Below are 19,509 nucleotides of genomic sequence, written 5' to 3' on the forward strand. Positions count from 1 at the left end.
GATAAGATCCCACCGAGAATTAATCTAATGAGCAGCACCACCACCAAAAACCTCCACCAGAGCACCTCTGAGGAGATCAAAGCCAGGTACGTATTATATGTAATAACAAACAGAGACGATCCTGATTGAATTTAAAGATTAAACTGAGAACATTTAACGGTTTATGATGCCTATCCTGTCCCTAAACCCACATCAAGTTTCTCTTGATGACCAATCCAAGATAACTCAAACCAGCACTAACCAGATGAAAGCTGAGGCCACATGTGATTTTATTAGCACTCCTTGGGGAAATTAAACTAAAGAGTTCGCATTTGCAGTTTATTTGACTTCAGGTGTTTTTAATGTTGGTGATGGGAATTCAGTTTTTTTTAAGAGACAGAGCATGCGGCTCAGCTTACTGATAATAGATGGCAATTGTGGCTTTTAAATGGCTCGTTGGTATTTTCTTTCAAAACCTTTCAAAATAATTAAATATGCAAAATATGGTTTGTAGGCACAAACTTTGATCTACAAGTTTATTTTTACTGTTATTACTTACATCATTAAAACAGAACAAAAAAAATTAAAAATCAGTTTTGCAAACATTCCAGTAAAAGAAATTATCTTACAGGACAGTATCTGTAGGCCAAAAAAGGAAGCAGCATATAATGTAAAAGATGACGTCTTAGACAAGAAATACTTCTGAGTTTTGCATGCATGAAAAAAGAATCAGGTGTGACAAAGTCCTCCGAATTTCTGCAGGATGTTCAGTAAAACTAAGCAGCTAATTTCTTTATGAAACTGCAGAATTTTTACCAACGACTATATAAACTATGACTAACACTGTTAGACTAATACACAGATGACATAGCTCACTATTCATGTTAAGATAGGTTCCAGGGTTGTATATATGTAAGCTGGCTCTCGTGGTTCACCCAAAAAAACAAGCAGGTTCAAAGAGCAAACAACACACAAATAACTAGTTTCTGCACTCCAGGTGAACTCGGGACAGAAACGAAAAACGTGCGTCAAAAAACACACTGAAAACTTGAATGCAATGACCTTACAAGGAAAACATGTTGGAGCAATGGGCTAATGGGCCTGCATGATCTGACCAACTAACAGCTGCCAAAACACAGACCCCAAGCTGGTCATGCTGGTTGACCAGTTGCCAGCTGGTAAGTAATTTTCCAGCTGTGCCTAAATGTTTAGATTTTCTAACTGCCTTAATGCTCTGCTATTTTTGTTTTTTTTTTACCGTATAGAGTTAAATTAGCATGGATCATTTAATAATCTTTACTAATCTTGGCTGATTATCCAGTTCCTAATTACCTCTTTTAATTATCCAGTTTGACCAACGCAGCCTATGCATTTCCAGATGGAAGTCGGTCAAATCGAGCTGGATTTTACAAGAGCCTGCGTCCTACTGTGACTCTGAATACAGATGATAGCAATCTGGGACTGGCCCTACTCTCAGCATGGACAATACTCTTTTTATGTGTGTATACATAATATGCATGTATGCTTAAGCATACACAATAGATAGTTAAGATTCTCCTCAAGCAGTTGAGCAGTTTTGTACTATTGCATAGCGCGGCATACTTTACAACCTTTTTTTGCTCTACATGCCTTTAAGGCAGCCGGTATTAACTTTGACCCTTCTTTGTGATAGTGAAGAACTAACTGGTGTGAATTATAACGAAAATTGTGTATAAACAAATGTGAATTGTAATAAAATCCGTCTTTGTTTACAGTACTTTCCACTGTGGTGCGGTTTTTGTGAGCAGGAACTACCTCCGATGTTACCCTTCCTACTGAGGTTTGGAGTGACCCGGGGTTGGCGATCGAACTTGAAATTATCCAAAGTCTTTTGTTTTCTTTCAGCGTAAAGTTCATGAACTGTAAGTGACAACGACAGCAGGCTGTTTCCTATTACAATTCATGTACGCTCAGGTTTAGACAGTTGAACCGTGCTATGCCGTGTTATTTCCTTTGCTGTATTATGTGTTTTATATGGAACAGATGGGTGCGTAGAAAAAGGTTGAGTCTGTGAAAAGAGGACATCTGGCCGGATGCCAATCAGGCACCCGTGAGTTATCAGGTGAACTATGATACTTGACACTTTTGACACAAATCGGATCACGTATTCAATGTACGGCTGTCCCGGAAGTGACTTTGTACCCTTCTGTTTGGTGCTCTGTCTTCATTGGTCATTAGATGACTTTTCTACTCCACTTTCCTAGACTTTTATTAAGTCCTCTGCAGCCCAGGTGTATCTTATCTAGCGCAGGTGTGTGTGGAAGTGGTACAGGATAAAATGCAGACCAGCTGGTGGTCTTTGAGTCAAGCTTTTTGGAATGGATGGTCAGGGTGCATCCTTCATCGCTCACCTTCTCTTCTATGTCCCTGAGGGGAGCAGATGGAGTGTTGACGAAGGAGCTGAGAGACGAGCTGGTGTTGAGGTCATCTGTGTCTAGAGCGTCGCTGATACCACTGCTGACTGAGCTGCTGTCGTCCCAGCTTAAAGAAAAGGGGGGGGGGGATAGAGAAATGAATATTGCAGTTATGGAAATTTCAGTTATTTAATATTAATATTGTGTACATGCCAATGTCAACAAACAATGCATTACAATGCAACACTAAAAATGTATTTTTTTAAGTTGAAAATGTCATTGCTTCTGCATTCTTCTTAAGGGAAACTACAGTACGACCTGCGATTCTGCATTTTTGTGACTCGTAGACCCCTGTTTATCCTCCGAAAACCATTCATTTAACACATCATCCTTTCAGCCTGTTTTACAAGACGCAGCCTGTCAGGTACCCAGTAAAATGTTCAGCAAAGTCCATAGCTCTTGTCAAACAGGACAGGTGCTGATTCTCATCTAAAGAAAAGCTTATATTCATACTGAGAGAGGCAGACAGATAACAAAAGGTCCACATCAGCATATCCTTATTCCTATTCCTGACTGATTTTATATAGCTTACGTAAAGAAATCAGCCATAGTAAATATTACGTAATTCAGATATTTCCAACCCTGATCCAACCTTAGCAAAATATTGTCATATTCCAGGATTTTTCCCATTTCATATGCTTCAGTAAATTAATGTAAATGTATTAATTCCTCTGGAATAAGCACTATGGTTAATATCAGGGCTTATCTCAGAAACACCGCGAAGTCAAACCAGGACTATCTCATGCATGAAGGAGCAAAACCAATTGACAACTGACGAGACTTCAAGACAAGTACAGTGATGAGACTCTTTACTGCAGTAAAACAATTAAACTGTGCAAATGCTTTAAAAAAGTCTGTATGTCCATGAATGACGATCCCGGCCAAGGTGACTTTAGTTGTTCCTGTGAACATTCAGTGCCTGAGCCTTGAAAATCCACAAATAACTTTTGCCAACTTGCGGAAGAAACGCATCAGTCTGCTGGAACTGTGCACACAATCATTCACCAACACCACTCGCACATTACAGGAACTCGTCTGGGAGTTACATCCCCGTACAGCCCCGACCTCGCTCCTAGGCATTTTCACATGTTTGGGCCATTAAAGGAGTTCCTGGGAGGCCAGCGTTTCAGATGTGAAACAGGCTGTCTGATCGTAGCTCCGGTGCACACATAAAACTTTCTACCTTGATGTAGATATCTAAGCACTAGTGAAATGCAATCAAAGTACAATCAAAAGTTCCGATTTGACTTAAACACCCTTCACCCTTCCTATCCGCTAGTCTAGCACATGACACCATGCATACATACATTGACACGATGATACATTTATTTTGCGCCTTTCAGACAAGTACCCCTTTCCATAACTTTTCTTTCTTTTAAAAAATTTCAATCCTGGCTTCAGAATTGAATGCACTTATTCCATTAAAAAACTGCCTAAGAATCACCAAAATAGCCCTTTTTAGACATATGTAACATTTCTGGTTTCATCAATCCATAAAAACTATGTCTTTCTGTCATTAATAATGTCAATCTGGCAACACAACTTGCGGCTTTACGGCGTAATTTCCAAGACTGTCGTGACCGGTTGGCTATATTTACATACCACATCCTGCATCAATACGTCACAATCATGTGTGTGTGTGTGTTTGTGTGTGTATGTGAGTGTGCGTGTCTCCATAAACGTTCCTCATGCAGTTCATGGAGACTTGGTCCGGGTTGAAAGTGATCCATAAGTTGCTAGGGCCGACCTAGTAGGATTTTCAGATAGATTATTTTGGGTTAAGCGCATTCCAACTTGAACCCCTTGACCCCATAAATTTCAACAAAATCTGATGGGATGCATGTCATAGAAGGAGCTTAACACGTCACTTTCAACCTCCGGAACACTTACAGATGAGATTTTGATGGGCTGACGTGGGATGTAGTACGCTGAGTCGGCCTACCAATCACAACAGTCTAGGAAGTGACGCTGTAAAAGCTGCCAGACTGGGTGTGTTTTTCTGCTTTTTAGCACCTTGAGTTGGAAAATTTGGGTTGGGTCTTTTTTAAGTGCGTTAATGCTTAGGGGCAATTTAAAGCCACCAATAGACAGACTGGTTTGTTTGTTTCAAAGGTGAGAGAAGGCCGGAGGGATATATGGTATACATGCATAGAAACTCGACACAGAGAGTAACCAAAGTTTAGGATCAACCCAGAGAGCCAAACTACCTGTTGCGCAATATCCTGTTACTGTAGATCAATTATGATGTAAATGATTAGTAATATTATTAAAGAAAGTATATTTGTGTGTAAGTACACGGCACACTAAAATGATCAGTGATTAAAAGAATAAAATCGTTCCAACTTGTAGTAGCTTGATGACATTCTTAAACCCTGACCTACTTGAACAAGCAAGAAGAAATGCTTTTGATTGAGACCAAATAAAAATAAACGTCAAACTAAAAAAGTTAATAAATATATAAAAATAAACGACTCATGCAAATCGTTCAGGTTATTACTAAGAAAGAATTATGTGCATTAAAATTTGTATTTATCAATATTTTTAAGGCTGCAAAGTGGTACAAATGACTGTTTTGGTTTCCAAAAAAGTAGGCTGGATCTTCAAGAGGAACATGTTAGACCAGTGTCATGTTGCATGTTTCTTGAGTGATATAGAGCTATACTGGGTCTCCGTAGGACTGTTTAATCAATAAAAAATGTCCATTTTGCAACGTTTGTGGCTTTTTATTGTAAAATTTGTCAATTTTAAACAATCAAAGGCGATTTTATACAATCGATCGCACAAGTCAACAACTTAGCGAATCATTTCTTAATGGCACTTTTTAAGGCTAAGCGTTATAAAGTTTCTGCGTACAACATATAAAGACTCTGCACCCAAGTGAGAGCCATGAAACGTCTGAATTAGTAGCTACACATATGAGCGTGAGGAACAAGCTGGTTATCCATCCGTTCGAGCGGTTAAACGTGTAACAACGCTAGCTTATGTCAACAGCTGTGCTAGCTGCTAATCCTATCCATTAGTCAGAGGTATTCAAGCACAATGTGTTGAAACTCTGAGCTAATAAGTGCCTAAGGATTAGCAAACAAACCTGCCTTTTAGTCAACTCAAAAGTGAGGTGCCATAAGGGTTCTTGTTTACACATTAACGCGTTTAGAAGAACTACAGCCCAACATGCCCCTGCTGAATATCCCAAATCCATCAAGTCTATTTTTTATTTTGATTGTGTTTTTGCAGCAAGTGCCCTTGGCTGATGCACGTCAAGGAAAACGCTGTGCTTAGCCAACTGCAGAACAGCACGTCTGCCCGGCCTCTCTGTTTACGCTGGGTGAAATGCTGTCCCCATAGGGGCTATTTCTTTCTTTTTCTTCGCATGCAACTTTGTTTTGGGTCCATCGGCCATCACGCGCCATGTGCCGTCAGGTGTTACACATACAAACAAAGGCAGTGAAAAACAAGATGAAGATCAACAGAAGCATAAATTAAAAGGATATCAGGGACAAAAACGCCAAACGGGAGCTCGTTAAATACAATTCATTTGGACACATTAGGAATAAGACTGCTTTTAAAAACCTGACGTCTGTAGCTGTTTTTTTTTTTGGTAAAGAGACAAAAAAAAAACAGCCAGGACTAAAACAATCTGTCTTTTGATTACAAAGTGAAAAGGAAAGACAGATGAGGAAGGGCAGCGTGTCAGGGATGCCAAAGGTTGGTCATGGAGTGGTACTTTTCCACACATTTAAAGAATCCAACCTTGTTTCTTCTTCTCATCTCTTTTGAAAATACGGCCAATAAACTCCTTTCTCCGCTCTGCCCGAGAGCAGCCGAGCCTCAAGTATGCATTCAAAAACACCAAGATGAGAGAGTATATATTAAACTCTGTTTGAAGCCTTTTCAAGTCTTGAACGCTAAGATGAGTTCTCAGATGAGGGAATTTCCTGAAAAGTCTGACTGCCCGTATATAGATTAGATGACAGAACCAACCTGTATGAGATTTATTATACTGTATAGTTTTTTTGGAGCTCAAGGTATTTTGAAACCTCGACAACTGTCAGATTGCCCATCGACTAAACAAGACAGTACTCATAATCATGAGTATTCATCCGAATGAATCAGAAAATTCATTAACTCAGAGTAGACAGGTGATCAGATGCAACGCCATACTGACGCACAGGAAAACACACCTACTGTACCTCACCCCTACACTCAGGAGACAGGATTAGTGCCATGCCCTGAAGTCAATTCAAGTGAAAGCAAGACGGGGGTAGTCCACCGAGCAGGAAACGGGGGAGGGGGGTGGTTGCTTTGTTAAAGAGTGTTATTAAAGATCCGGCAAGTTCCAGCCACACTGCCCCGTCTGGTTCGCCCCTGGGACGGAAGGTATGCATTAGATCGCCATCTCTCAGACCAGCAGCAGCCTGAATGACCTCAGTAAAAACGCGTCTGGATCCACGCTGAGATTCAGCGCACAACTTTGGAAGTTTCAGTACAATGGGCTCAAAGGGGAACAAAGCTAAACAAAAGAGGAATGAATAGCAAAGAAGCTGGAACCGTGCGCGATCCGAACTCTCACATGGCAAAACAAATGTCACGGTAGTTCAGGACATGCAGGATGCATCCAGGCCAAGTTATGGGAGCTTTTGTTAAGCATACTACAGAAGCACATACCGAAAAAAAAGAAGGAGAAAAATAAAGCAGTTGTGGATATTAATGAATAACTAGAAGAAACGTGTTACACCGAATAACAATGTAATTAATAATGAGGTACAGACACTTGTCGATACCCACGACATGAAATAAACACAGTGCAACCTCAACATCATATCATCAAGACTGATCTGTACTACTTAAAAACATAATATTTAGCATCATTTAAGAAACCTGCCAAACTGACCACTAAGCCTCTTGCATCTACCTGAGCAAACGCTTCAAACCTAACATTATATACAAACTCTTTAGGACAAATTATTCTGTTTTCAGTAGTCAAAAATCAGTATCCACCAACTTCAAGTACTTCTTATACAGTATCGTGTTTAGTACATGATATTTCATATACAGTCGAAATTCAGTTATCTGTACTTTATACTAAGTAGTCAGTACTTAGTATTCAGTAATTCGTCCTTTAATATGCAATACCCTGGATTCAGGACTCAGCACTTTATTCACCGGATTCACTATACATTCATTCATACACAATATTCAGAATCCAGTTTCAGTACTTAGAACTTAGTAGTCAGTATACACACACAAACATCTGTCCTTTTAAAGCAGTCCTCAACATTCAGTACTTTCACGTAAAAAGTCAAAAAACTTAATGTTGCATTAAAATATTTTAAAGCACACTGCATGTAAACACATCAGACAAGTCAAAATGAACATTACCATCACACTACTGTTCAGACACCTCCTATGTTCAATCTATGGGCTCACATGCAAACATAAACACAGACGCACACACACACACACACACACAAAACTACTACAATAGTCCCACGTGGCAAAGGAAAGCGTCCTCATAAATCACTGAACAAAGGAAAATTCCTGCTCACTAGTCCGGAGAGACGCTGGTGGAGCGGCCGCTGAAGCTAAGCTGCATGCCGGGGAGCTTCATGAGTTCACCTCCACTCTGTCTCTCTCCTTCCCTCCCTCACTCCCTCCCTCTATCTCTCTTTCTCTCTTTCCCACTGTCTCTTCCACTCTTTTGCCTTTTCTTTCTCTCTCCCCCTGTAGAAATGAGAAGTACAGAGTGGGAGTCCTAACCTCCCTTGACAGAGAGAGAGAGCCACACACACACACACACACACAAACACTAGTAGGAGCCAACCACAGGTTGAGGGGTGTGGCTTTAGAGAGAGAGAGAAAGAGAGAGAGAAAGAGAGAGAGAGAGAGAGAGAGAGAGAGAGAGGAAGTAGATAGGAATCTGATCAGGTTTAACAAATCCCAGACTGCTAAAATCATAATCCGATCAAATAGAAAAACCAGGACAGGACACACCCAAACATCTGGAACAAGCACAATTATACAGTATATATGTGTACCTAATAAACTGGCCAGTGGAATACAAATGATTATACATAAATATTAATGCAAATTCTAAAAAATTACAAGTGTAATAATCTCAACTCACAAATGCTTCCCAAAGCTCACACTTCAACTCTACAAACACTTTAACATCTGGACAGAGCGTGCGGTGCATTAAAACGTCCTGAACAGCAATAAATAAGTCAGTGACCATCTGATTTTACACCTGGCGTAAATCTCGAGTGCCGGCAAAGGTACGAGGTAGACGGGTTCTTACATGACGCGCACGAGGACAGTAAATAAAGCTGGCTGGGTGGGTTTGTATGAAAAAAAAGGTCAGAGCGAGAATTAGTTCATTTGTAAAATAAACAAGCTGCCCCAGTTAACTCTTAAATTCTTATACAGTATTAAGATCTTCATTACCATAACATCCTCAAATTTAATCGGTCAGAAGCTGGTTGATTAAGCAAAAAGGAGACGTTTCAGTTGCACTTACAGACGAGGTCTGACACGGACACTGGATGGAGAGTTTTACAGTTCCTGTGCAGATGTTTTTTTTTATATTCTAGTCTTATTAAAAGGGCAGGACTGTTTATAGCTGTTATAATGTCAGTGATATAAAGAGTGATAACGTAACAATAAGAGATAACAAGCATGACGAGTCACCAGTAAATGCATAAAAATTAAAGTACTGATAGGAAATTGCTGTATTACAGAGACATACTATAATAAGAAATACCCTTTAAACTGTAAGGCGAGGAAAGAACTTGAACATACTGACATACAGTTCCAGTGAAAAGTTAGATTCCGAACTTTCCATGGTCTTCCCTGATTACTCTTTACATTGTAAAATATACAATAATCTCCTTTGATCAGTTGATATTGAGATGTATATCTGCTACTTCTGCTCTGTAAATCTTCATAACGGCTCTAATCTGAGGTGCTGTTTGTTAATTGGTGATTTCTGAAGCTGGTGACTCTAAATGAACTTCTCCTCTGCAGCAGAGCTAAATTTTGCCCTTACTTTCCTGGTCATGAAAGACAGTTTCATCATGGTGCTTGATGGGTTTTGCAAATGGACTTGACACAATACTGTTCTTGCAAGAACTGTTCCAGAACAGCTGACCTTCATGTCTTAAAATAACAACTGACTTTGGTGGTTGTTGTTGTTACTTAATGACCTAATGCCATCTGTGTTATTTTATAGTTTTGAAATACCCAGTACTGTTCTAGAAGGTAGAAAATAAATCATCAAGCAAACAAAAAAAAATAATTATTAGAAGGTGTGTCCAAGCTTTTGACTGATACTGTATATAAAAATGAATTATTTGTATATTTTTTTTTATCAATGGGGTGTTCACGTCACAATTGGGACTTGATTGTGCAGAATAAAAGAACACAGTTATGAGAGTGAAAACTTTATTTCTCTATATAATCTCCTGCTACACTAATGCACTTATCCCAGTGTTTCACTAGCGCTTGGATACCATCATGGTAGAAGGTTTTCTCAGTACGCCAAAGCCCTGCTTCTCGTCTGAAACCCTGGCCTCCCAGGAACTCCTTGGCCCAAACATGTGGAAATGGCTTGGAGTGAGGTCAGCACTGTACGGGGGATGTGCAATCGTAATGTACAAGTGGTGTTGGTAAATAATTGTGTGTACAGTTCCCACAGACAGATGCGTCTCATCCACAAGCTGGTGACAAGTTATCCTAATTCACGGACGTATGTCCTTCTTTAAAACGTTAGCACCATTTAGATGTTGCACTGCAGTATGGTACTGTGCTTGAAGTCTTCTGTAAATGTCATTCGTGTGTTGCACCTGATTTGACCGGAAATGTCATCAAAAGTCCCGGTTTGACTTTAACGCACCTCATCTGTGGGACATGTAGTGTGTATTTATGCAAACAAATTTTTTTAATGTACAAGTGTGTGCGATATGGTAATTTACAATCATGCAGTATAAATTACTTTTGGAACCACTTTAGTAAAATTATTTATGTTTGTTATGTGTGATATGTAGACTATAAATGGTTTGCTTAAAAACTATTACCAAACTCCAGTTTGGTTTGAATATGTTACTGACGAATATGCATTGATCACTCAAATTTAATAAGATCGACAGACAAAACGATACATGAACTCCTCACATCTTCTATACCACTTCATCCTGTATACAGGGTCACAGGGAGCCTAAAGCCCATCATCCCAGGAGACTTAGGGCATGAGCCGGAGTATACCCTGGATGGTGTACCAATCTATCGCAGGGCACACACACCACGGGGCAATGCGGGAACGCAAATAAACCTAATGTGGGTCTTTTGACTGTGGGAAGGAACTGGAGTACCCGGAGGAAACCCGCTGAGCACGGGGAGAACATGCAAACTCCATGCAAACAGACCTGAGGCGGGAATCGACCCCGGACCCTTGAGGTGCAAGGCGACAGTGCTAAACACTACGCCACGGTGCCGCCCCAGTGTTCTAGTTTTATATCAACAAAATGTCATTTCTTTTACACCGTAAACTGAGAAGCTAAGATTCCCAAAAACAAGAAGGAATTTCAACCCAATGCTTTAGAAATAACACAATCAATCACAACGCATCCAGTTTATTTAGAAATATTCCTTGTGCAATGAGCATTATTTCTGACTATATGGACATAGTAGATGCCATGGTAACTTAAATGTGCATGTAAATATACAGTTTTTTTTCTCAACATTTAAAAATATGCACTTTTCTTTTACCGATTTGTGTAACTGTGTGTTGTTCTCAGTATGGGCTAGTAAATATTTAAGCTGATTGGCTCTACAGAAACACAGCCCAATTAGTTTGCTATACAAAGCCTCGTTGCTTTTTTCTCCCAAATAAAAAAAAAGGACTTTCTGGGTCACTTCATGAGGTCAAAGTTCAAACAGCCCTGAGCGTTGGTGAAAGAGTAGGATTACCAACAAACGCTCCGGTCGTAGCTCGGTTAGAAATGTTTACGGCGACAGCACGCAGTTTGGGGTCTGAGGTTTAAACACTGGTGAGGAATAAACCTGGAGCAGGAACGCAAAGTTGTTTTAGAACCGCCGTAAAAAGAAAAGAAAAAAACATTGGGATGTAATCAGGCAGAGCACGCAAACAGTTACTGCTGTATATTTAGCATGAGGTTATGAGGTTTTTGTTGTCGTAAAACGGAGAGAAAAAAAAACAGGCAAAACAATCATGGACACATACGCGGATGCATAAACACAAGCTAGCGCTCGAGTCCAAACTTCCTCAGCCAAGCATGTGTAATGACATAGATTCCAGAGAGCCGAATGAGTGTGTGGAATCCGGAGTAGTTCCTGTCTACGCTTTGTCTCTGTCTTTCTTACTCCAACAGGTCACACTGTTCTCATTTAAAGACTTTTGTTTTCTCCCTTGTGGAAAAGGCGAGGTGTAATTTGCATGCTTAGTCCGTTGTTCTTTTGAATATGGAAACTGTTTGCAGGAGACACTGGTTACAATGGCACGGTTCCATGTAGCACCATTTCAAATTGACCATTGGGAACAGGGTTTAAGTTCAGCACGACCACGTCTTCAAAAGTTGCACACTCTGTTGGGGAATAATGATCCATGCTTTATTAACACAGGCTAGGAGTGTGAAGGTCAGCGCTTGCTTGCATTAGGTGAAGCAGAAAGTCCCATATGGTGGCCTGATGCTGCGGCTTGTATACTCTGTGGAACAAGAATGTATGTCACTTTAACTGAAGTCGTTGTGGAATACTCTGCTTCTGAAAAACCTTCAAAAAGGTTTGAGGGTGGAATGGTGGTGCAGTGGGTGTCGCCGTATCACAGCTCAACGATCCCTTGTTTGATCCTGAGCCGGGTTTCTATTTATGTGGAGTTTTTAATGCTCACTCCATACCCACATGGGTTTCCTCCAGGTTTTCTGGTTTACTCAAAAATCTGTGAATGTGGACTGATTAATGAAAATGAAACAGATGTCAGGATGTGTAATAGGTCCATATGGCATACTATGTGTCCCATCCAAAGCTTACAAGAGATGCATGAACGAATGTCATGTATTTCACGCGTACACAATAACAACACAAAATGTTAACACAGCATCACTGATTATCATTTAAATAAATTAAGTTTAAGTTCAACCTTTATTCATCACATATACATTACTACACAGTGAAATTCTGTATTCTTCACATATCCCAGCTTCTTCTTAGTATGCTGGGGTCAGAGCACAGGGTGAGCCATTATACAGCGCCCCTGAAGCAGACAGGGTTGAGTCCCTTGCTCAAGGGCCAAACAGCGGCGGCAACCTGGCAGAGCTGGGGCGCGAACCGCCAACCTTCCAATCAGTAACACCCCAAACTGGTGTAAACTGGTGGCAGGATCATGAGCATCTAGTGGTCAAGGGCCAGCACTCACACACAAAAGCCAATGCACAACTTGCCAAAAAGTCACCACCGGAACGGCATCAGAACACCACAGCCCGCCATGCACAGGGCCGAGCAAGCACAAAGCTCAACACCGCCAACAAGGCCTCCAAACTCCCCACATCCCAATGCAATCAAACACCCATGGAGTCTTGTGGAGTCATTCCCTGAGGGACAAGATCTGCCCATGTGGCACAAGGGGAAATGACACAATATTGGGCACAATGTTTTGCGTTGTAATGGCTGATCAATCTATGACATATTAAGATAAAGTCACTTGATCTTCTTGGTGCGTGTTGAGTAACATCAAGCTTACTTACTTACTTAACGTTCTAGAAATTAAACTCACAAACTAATAAACACTCATCTTAGATCCTCAACTACTGAGCCATCATAGAGATTTTATCCTTTAAGTCAAGATGCATATTCTTTTTCTTGGGAACCCTTGGAGTAGATCAGGTTTAAGAGTTCTGCTTAAGGACCCAGTTCTTCTAGGAAAGCTGATTGCATCAACAATCTCCAGACCAGGGGGAACTGGAGTACTCCTGAAAACAGTACAATCCTCTTCTCTATCAAATCTTCTTGTGTTTTTTTTTTTTTTTTGGGGTGGGACAGACAACAGAATGTGAACTTTCCCCTGCTACTACAGTACTCCCTGTTTACCATCCCACCAGTCCCTTTGTTTGAAGGACAGCCTGCAAACAGTTAAGAACCTCCTACTGCTCTGAACATTCCTGAACATGTTTGTTTCATTTTCTGATCAACTTCTAATAAAGAATTTTAACGGTAGATATAACACGGGCCAATCCAGTGAACCTTGCCAGACTTTTTGTTTATCTTAACTGGTTAAGCTTGGTAGGCTCATTATGTCTCAAAATATGTCACTAGTAAAAGAGACTAATGGAAGAAACTATAAATGCAGTACTTATAATGAAGAGGTGTCTACAATATCCATGTCAGTTGAATTATCTTACAGAATATACTTACCTTATATCCACTGAGGTAAAGTCTGTACAGACACAAGGCTTTTACAATCATCTCTCACAGCTCATTGGGGGTGATGAGCCTCCTTCATTCCTTCTGTCTCTTCTCAATTTGCACCTGAATAGGCATTTGGGTGGGCTGGCACTTCAGTGTTATTAAGCCTATTGTCTGTGGGTGCTCATTAGCACCGCCCAGAATGTGAAACCCTTCCACTGTCTCTTTTTTGCATGTGCACAGGCACATAAAATTGGCTGGATCTTGCGTAATTCAAAAGTTTAGGAGGCGTTTGTCTGTTGTACAGTCAAAATGCATCACTATTATCCAATCTTAACAAGAGTTTAAGGTTCCTAGCCAGTCAGTCCTGAATTCCAGGCTAACAGCTTTATTCTGGTTAGTGAGGTGGTGGATGTGAAGCATATTATATGATAAAGCAGGAATACATCCCAGATGTGCCCTGGTATACATATATCCAAATATTCATTCACACCTTGGGGCAAACCATCTACTGGCATGTTTCTGGTTGGTTGAAATACACCAGAGAACATGGGAAATATGCAAAACTTCACAGACAGTAACCTAAGCTCAGGCTCGAGCACATTACCCTCAAGCTATGAAGTGGCAACCCAATTTACCGTGGCACCCTGCCATCTTTGGTTTTATTTTATACCTTATTTACCACCGAATTAAGAGGAGACAGTAAATGTGACAATTGTGCATCATTGTGGTTCATAATGAAGCAGAATTTAGTCCAAAAAGGGTGTTTTCCTTGGTTCCTTCAACCAATCAGGCACCATGGTGGTCCAGCGGGAAGTGTTGCTGCCTTAGAACTTTGGCGTCCAAGTTTGTGTGGGCTGTCTGGGTTTCTTCTGGTTGTGTGGGTTTCCCATTGGTGTCTGGCTTTACCCTACTGTACGTCCCAAAACAAGCCAGCAGGCAGAGTGGCTACCTAAAATTTTGCCCCAGTGTGAATAAGAGACGTGGATGGTGTTCTGTAAAGAACTTTGTGACCCTTTGTGTGATTTATGCTTCTGCATCAAATTGACATAAAGCCTAGGGTGAGGATTTATACTTGTGCGCTGATAGGTCCGTGTCGCTCTGCAATTACACCCACCAAACTGCAAACTGGTGGTTGGGTTCCTATGTCTCTGTCCTGAGTCTCTTAGTCCACTCTCTAGTGGTTGTTGTGGTGTACCACTAAACAATAGCAATTGAAACTGAGCAGATTTTGTTAGAGTTTGTTTGAGATGTTTAACATCAATTACTTTTACTGAAATTTTTGCAAGGCAGAAATGAACGAAGATATCAGAGGGGATGGTGAGTACGGCATTCAACTCGATTCAATAATGGAAGCGTAAAAGTCGAACTGGGAATTGCAATGCCCGGGTATTGGGTAGACCAGTCGCAAACGTCATGTGTAGTCACATTTCTTTGATTTGGAGTGGAATCCACTACAAACCAGTTGTAGATCTACTGTACTGTATATCCTTAAAGAAGTGATAAGGACAAAAGACATGAAAGGAACCAGAGAGAAACCAGACTCAAAAATAGAAACCATATAGTCAACAAAGAGCATATTATGATCAAGGGTGCTAAGATTAGTAAATGACTGACTTTTCTTCAACTAAACCAAAGAAAGTAACTTCCATGGGGTTTACACTTTGTGTTCATTTGCATTACAAGATTTAAATCTGATTAAGGTCTGAGCTGATTGATGATGAGCTCTAAAGGGCCTTGGCCTGGCTGTCACTCATTCAGAATGAGCATCAGCAGGGGGAGAGGAAGAGGCTGAAGAGGCCATTTCCTCCAGCCCGATGACAGATAAGAGGGGTCACACTGCCTCATTCGCTCCATCTCTTTCCCTCGCCGTTGTTTAGAGAGGGGGTCCGCTGTGCTATGTTTGCTAAGCCCCCCTCTAGAGCAGCTCTCTTCGTCCGGAGTCCTGCCGCAGGGAGGAAGTTGGTTCCCTTTATTTCGGTTGGTTTTGTTGCCTTTGTCTTCGGTCGGATAACCAACAGACGTGCAAACACGCTCGGGGCGTATGGAGGATCTGCTCGACTCATCCCGAGCAAAACAACGCATCGAACTATGTGTGCCATCTTGCTTGTTTCTCATTATTCCAGTTTGAACTCTAATAAGCTCAAGATGCTTTTGTAAGACAAATTACAACACAAAAAGCCTCTGTCTATAGCAAGGCCATTTCTAAAAAACAAAAACAATCCTCACAGAAACACAATGCACTGCACTGAATTAAGAAGAATCCCTCAAGATCTTTCTCTCTCCCTTTCTTTCTCTTCATTGTCTTTCTCACTGAAGCAGGAGCTTTAGGGCTTTTTTTTGTCTCCAGCCAGCATTAACAGCATTCAGGGTCACCCCCACCTCCCACACACACACACACACACACACACACACACACACACACACACACATCCTCACAAGCCCACCCGCACCCTCACACCCCAAAAACATCTGGATCTGATCGCTTTAAGAATCTCTTAGCTCTTTTAAACAGATATGATCCAGGTACCTGTTTAAATCTGTGCAATGTCAGATCATAGATATGCTGCTCGCTACTTAACTGTCTTTGGTTTGATCTTGTTCGTCATTACAAAAACATCAAAATATGATTAGAAGAAGCAGTGAGATCGATACACTAAATATAAACCAAATGCCATTAGCAACATTTAAAAGTATCTTGCATATTGCTGCTGCGTACAGATGCTGAAAGATTGCACAAAACATGAGCAATCTTGTAATGAAATGATACCATTATAAAAAGGAGTGATGAGATGATGTCATCAAATGAGCTCCAGACTCATCCAGCTCAAGAAGTAATGGAGAGACTGGCAACGTCTATATTCACTCCACAAATCTGTTTCCAGTCCCCTTTACCACATCTGCATGATTTCACAAACATATTGAAAGGCCTGCTATTGACAGACAGAAAGTCTGTCACAACACAACATAAACACATGCGTGCAGATGCTTCTTAATGTCTTTGTAAGGACCCTTCCATTGATATAATTATTGATGCAGCTAATTAAGTGTCATCACTCACTCACTCACTGTCTATACCGCTTTATCCTGTACACAAGGTTCCTGGAGCCTATCCCAGGAGACTTAGGGCACAAAGTCGGGTACAACCTGGACGAGATGCCAATCCATAGCAGGGCACACACTGACACAAACACTCGTTCACACACCACGGGAAATTTGGGAACAGCAATTAGCCTAATCTGCATGTTTTTGGACTGTTGGAGGAAACCAGAGTACCCGGAGGAAACTTACCAAACACGAGGAGCGGGAAAACCCCAAGGCGGGAATCGAACCCGGACCCTGGAGGTGCAAGGTGATGGTGCTAATCACTAAGCCACCATGCTGCCTAATTAAAAGTGTTATCCTAACCCTAACCTTAATAACCTTAAGTAAATATTATAACTCTGTTTTCTCTTTATTAGCTTGATCACAAGAAATGATGCAGGTTTTGGAAACCAAAAAATTAAAAAGTTTTCCTTGTGGCGACCAGGCAGAAGTCCTCACAAAGACAAACCAGGATTGTTTTGTAAAAAGAAAAAAACTCTATTCATCACACCCAGCATGGTATACAGTGTGCATGGTGTTGCTCGTGTGCTCCTGAGTGTTTTGTTTGCTACACAAAAGGTCCAGACAGAGAGAAGTGTGTATTTCTGAGTGCCTTTCCAAGTTTTAACCCCATACCCACCCGCTCTCTGTCTCAGCCCCGGGGTGCCACAGGAGCGTGAGAGAGAGAAAGAGATTTGCTTCATCTCCTCAGCCTAAAGAGCTTACTGTCCCTCTCTCTGTTTTGCTCGTACACACACACTTTCTCTTATCCGTTTCTGTTACAACTCTAATAATTTACTTTTCCGTCTGATATTTCTGCAACTCGCTGATTCTTTCAATTTATTACTTAACTGTCTGTCTGTTTCTTTTATTCCACAACTTTCACAACTATCACCTCTTCTCTTCCATACCTTCTTTCATCACCTCTCTCCCTTTTAATCATGTTCTCTCTTTCTTTCTAGATTGTCCCCTCTATCATCACTCTGTTTTTACATTTTCATGTCTTTATGGACCTTGGGAGCATGAAAATGTCCAAAATTGTCTTGCAGGCCAAAAACGTCTTGCTGAAGCACTAGGAGTTCCATTCACTGGAAGTAAGGGGCCGAGTCCAACTCCTGAAAAACAACCCCACACCAGTTCCAACATGACTGCGCACCAGTGTACAAAGCAAGGTCCATAAAGACACTGATGAGCGAGTTTGGTTGGGAAGAACATGACTGGCCTGCACAGAGCCCTGATCTCAACCTGCCTTTGGGATGAATTAGAACGGAGACTAAGAGACACGTCTTCTTGTCCAACATCAGTGTCTGACCTCACGAATGCACTTCTGGAAAAATGGTCAAAGATTCCCATAAACACTCTTCTATACTTTGTGGAAAGCCTTCACAGAAGAGTTGAAGCTGTTATAGATGCAAAAGGGGCGGGGCCAACATCATATTAAACCTTATGGATTATGAATCGGGTGTTACTCAAGTTCATATGCATGTGAAGGCATACTTTTGGAAATAAAGTGTATATATATATATCAGGGTCTGGTGCCTATCCCAGGGATCTCGGGGCAGGGGTGGGGTAGGTATCTCAAAATACCAAACCACAATCTGTTCAAACCCCCACTATAATTTCGCAAACCATGCTAAAAGAAAACACACACACACACACACACACACGCACACACACGCACACACACCACCACCACCAGACTAATAAACAAAACAGTTATAGCTCCATCTTGAACATGAAGATGTTCTTCTCAGAACATACTTTGGTATCACTCTGAGTGGGCATTCGAATCAAGCAGGGATGATAATAATAATAATAATAATAATAATAATAATAATAATTTATTATTAGTAATCATTTGCATCTGTATTGCAATTGAATTTTCTTCCTGTACGTTTACTTCCTGTGTTTTTGCCAACTTCCTTACCCCGTGCCAGGAGGTATTTACTCTCCCAGGGCTGAATAAGTTTCTGAATGTGTGTCCACACGTGTTCGATGACTGATGACTGGCATGGCTCAGTATCCCATGAAAAAGTTGTCAGAATGGTAAAATAGCTTACTGAATACTCTGTTCTGATTCTGCCTTCTGGATTTTCTACGTTAGCAAATGCACTGCTTGGCTAAAAAATATATTTTCAGAAGGTGACACATCAAGAAAAGAAAGACACACTTAGGAGATTACATTGTGGTTTAGATTATATTCGTCTGTCCAACAAATTATTAAAACCTGGAGAAAGAGTTCTGAAATGTGGTCAGAAAAAATCATGAATGAGCATGATCAGAGTTTATCTAAAGACTTGGTGAAGTTGGATTGTGAGAAAAAAAAAATCACATAGAAATCACAATATTCTCAGCATTGGGTCATAAGAATCAGGGCTCAGGGTTTAGGGCAGTGAACTTCGGATCAGAAGGTCCCAGGTTCAAACCCCACGACCACCAAGGTACAACTGTTGGGCCCTTAAGTAAGGCCCTTAACTCTCGACTGCTCAGATGTACTGTAATTAAGAATTAAGCTAAAATTCTAAGTCGCTCTGGATATGGGACTCCATGGGGACGTGCCATGTAAATGTAGTGAGAATAA

General features: G+C 40.9%; 1 protein-coding gene across 2 annotated transcripts in view; it reads right to left on the reverse strand.

Annotated features, from left to right (window-relative positions):
* The window catches only part of nav2b (neuron navigator 2b), a 111,118-nt gene that overhangs the window by 36,184 nt on the left and 55,425 nt on the right, over positions 1-19,509 (reverse strand). For both annotated transcript variants that reach the window (XM_053505515.1, XM_053505514.1), the window contains exon 12: positions 2,370-2,499. In XM_053505515.1, coding sequence (XP_053361490.1) covers positions 2,370-2,499 — 130 coding nt within the window. The remainder of the gene's footprint in view (positions 1-2,369; positions 2,500-19,509) is intronic.

Source organism: Clarias gariepinus, chromosome 10 (genome assembly GCF_024256425.1).
Source record: "Clarias gariepinus isolate MV-2021 ecotype Netherlands chromosome 10, CGAR_prim_01v2, whole genome shotgun sequence".
In the NCBI taxonomy this organism is placed as follows: domain Eukaryota; kingdom Metazoa; phylum Chordata; class Actinopteri; order Siluriformes; family Clariidae; genus Clarias; species Clarias gariepinus.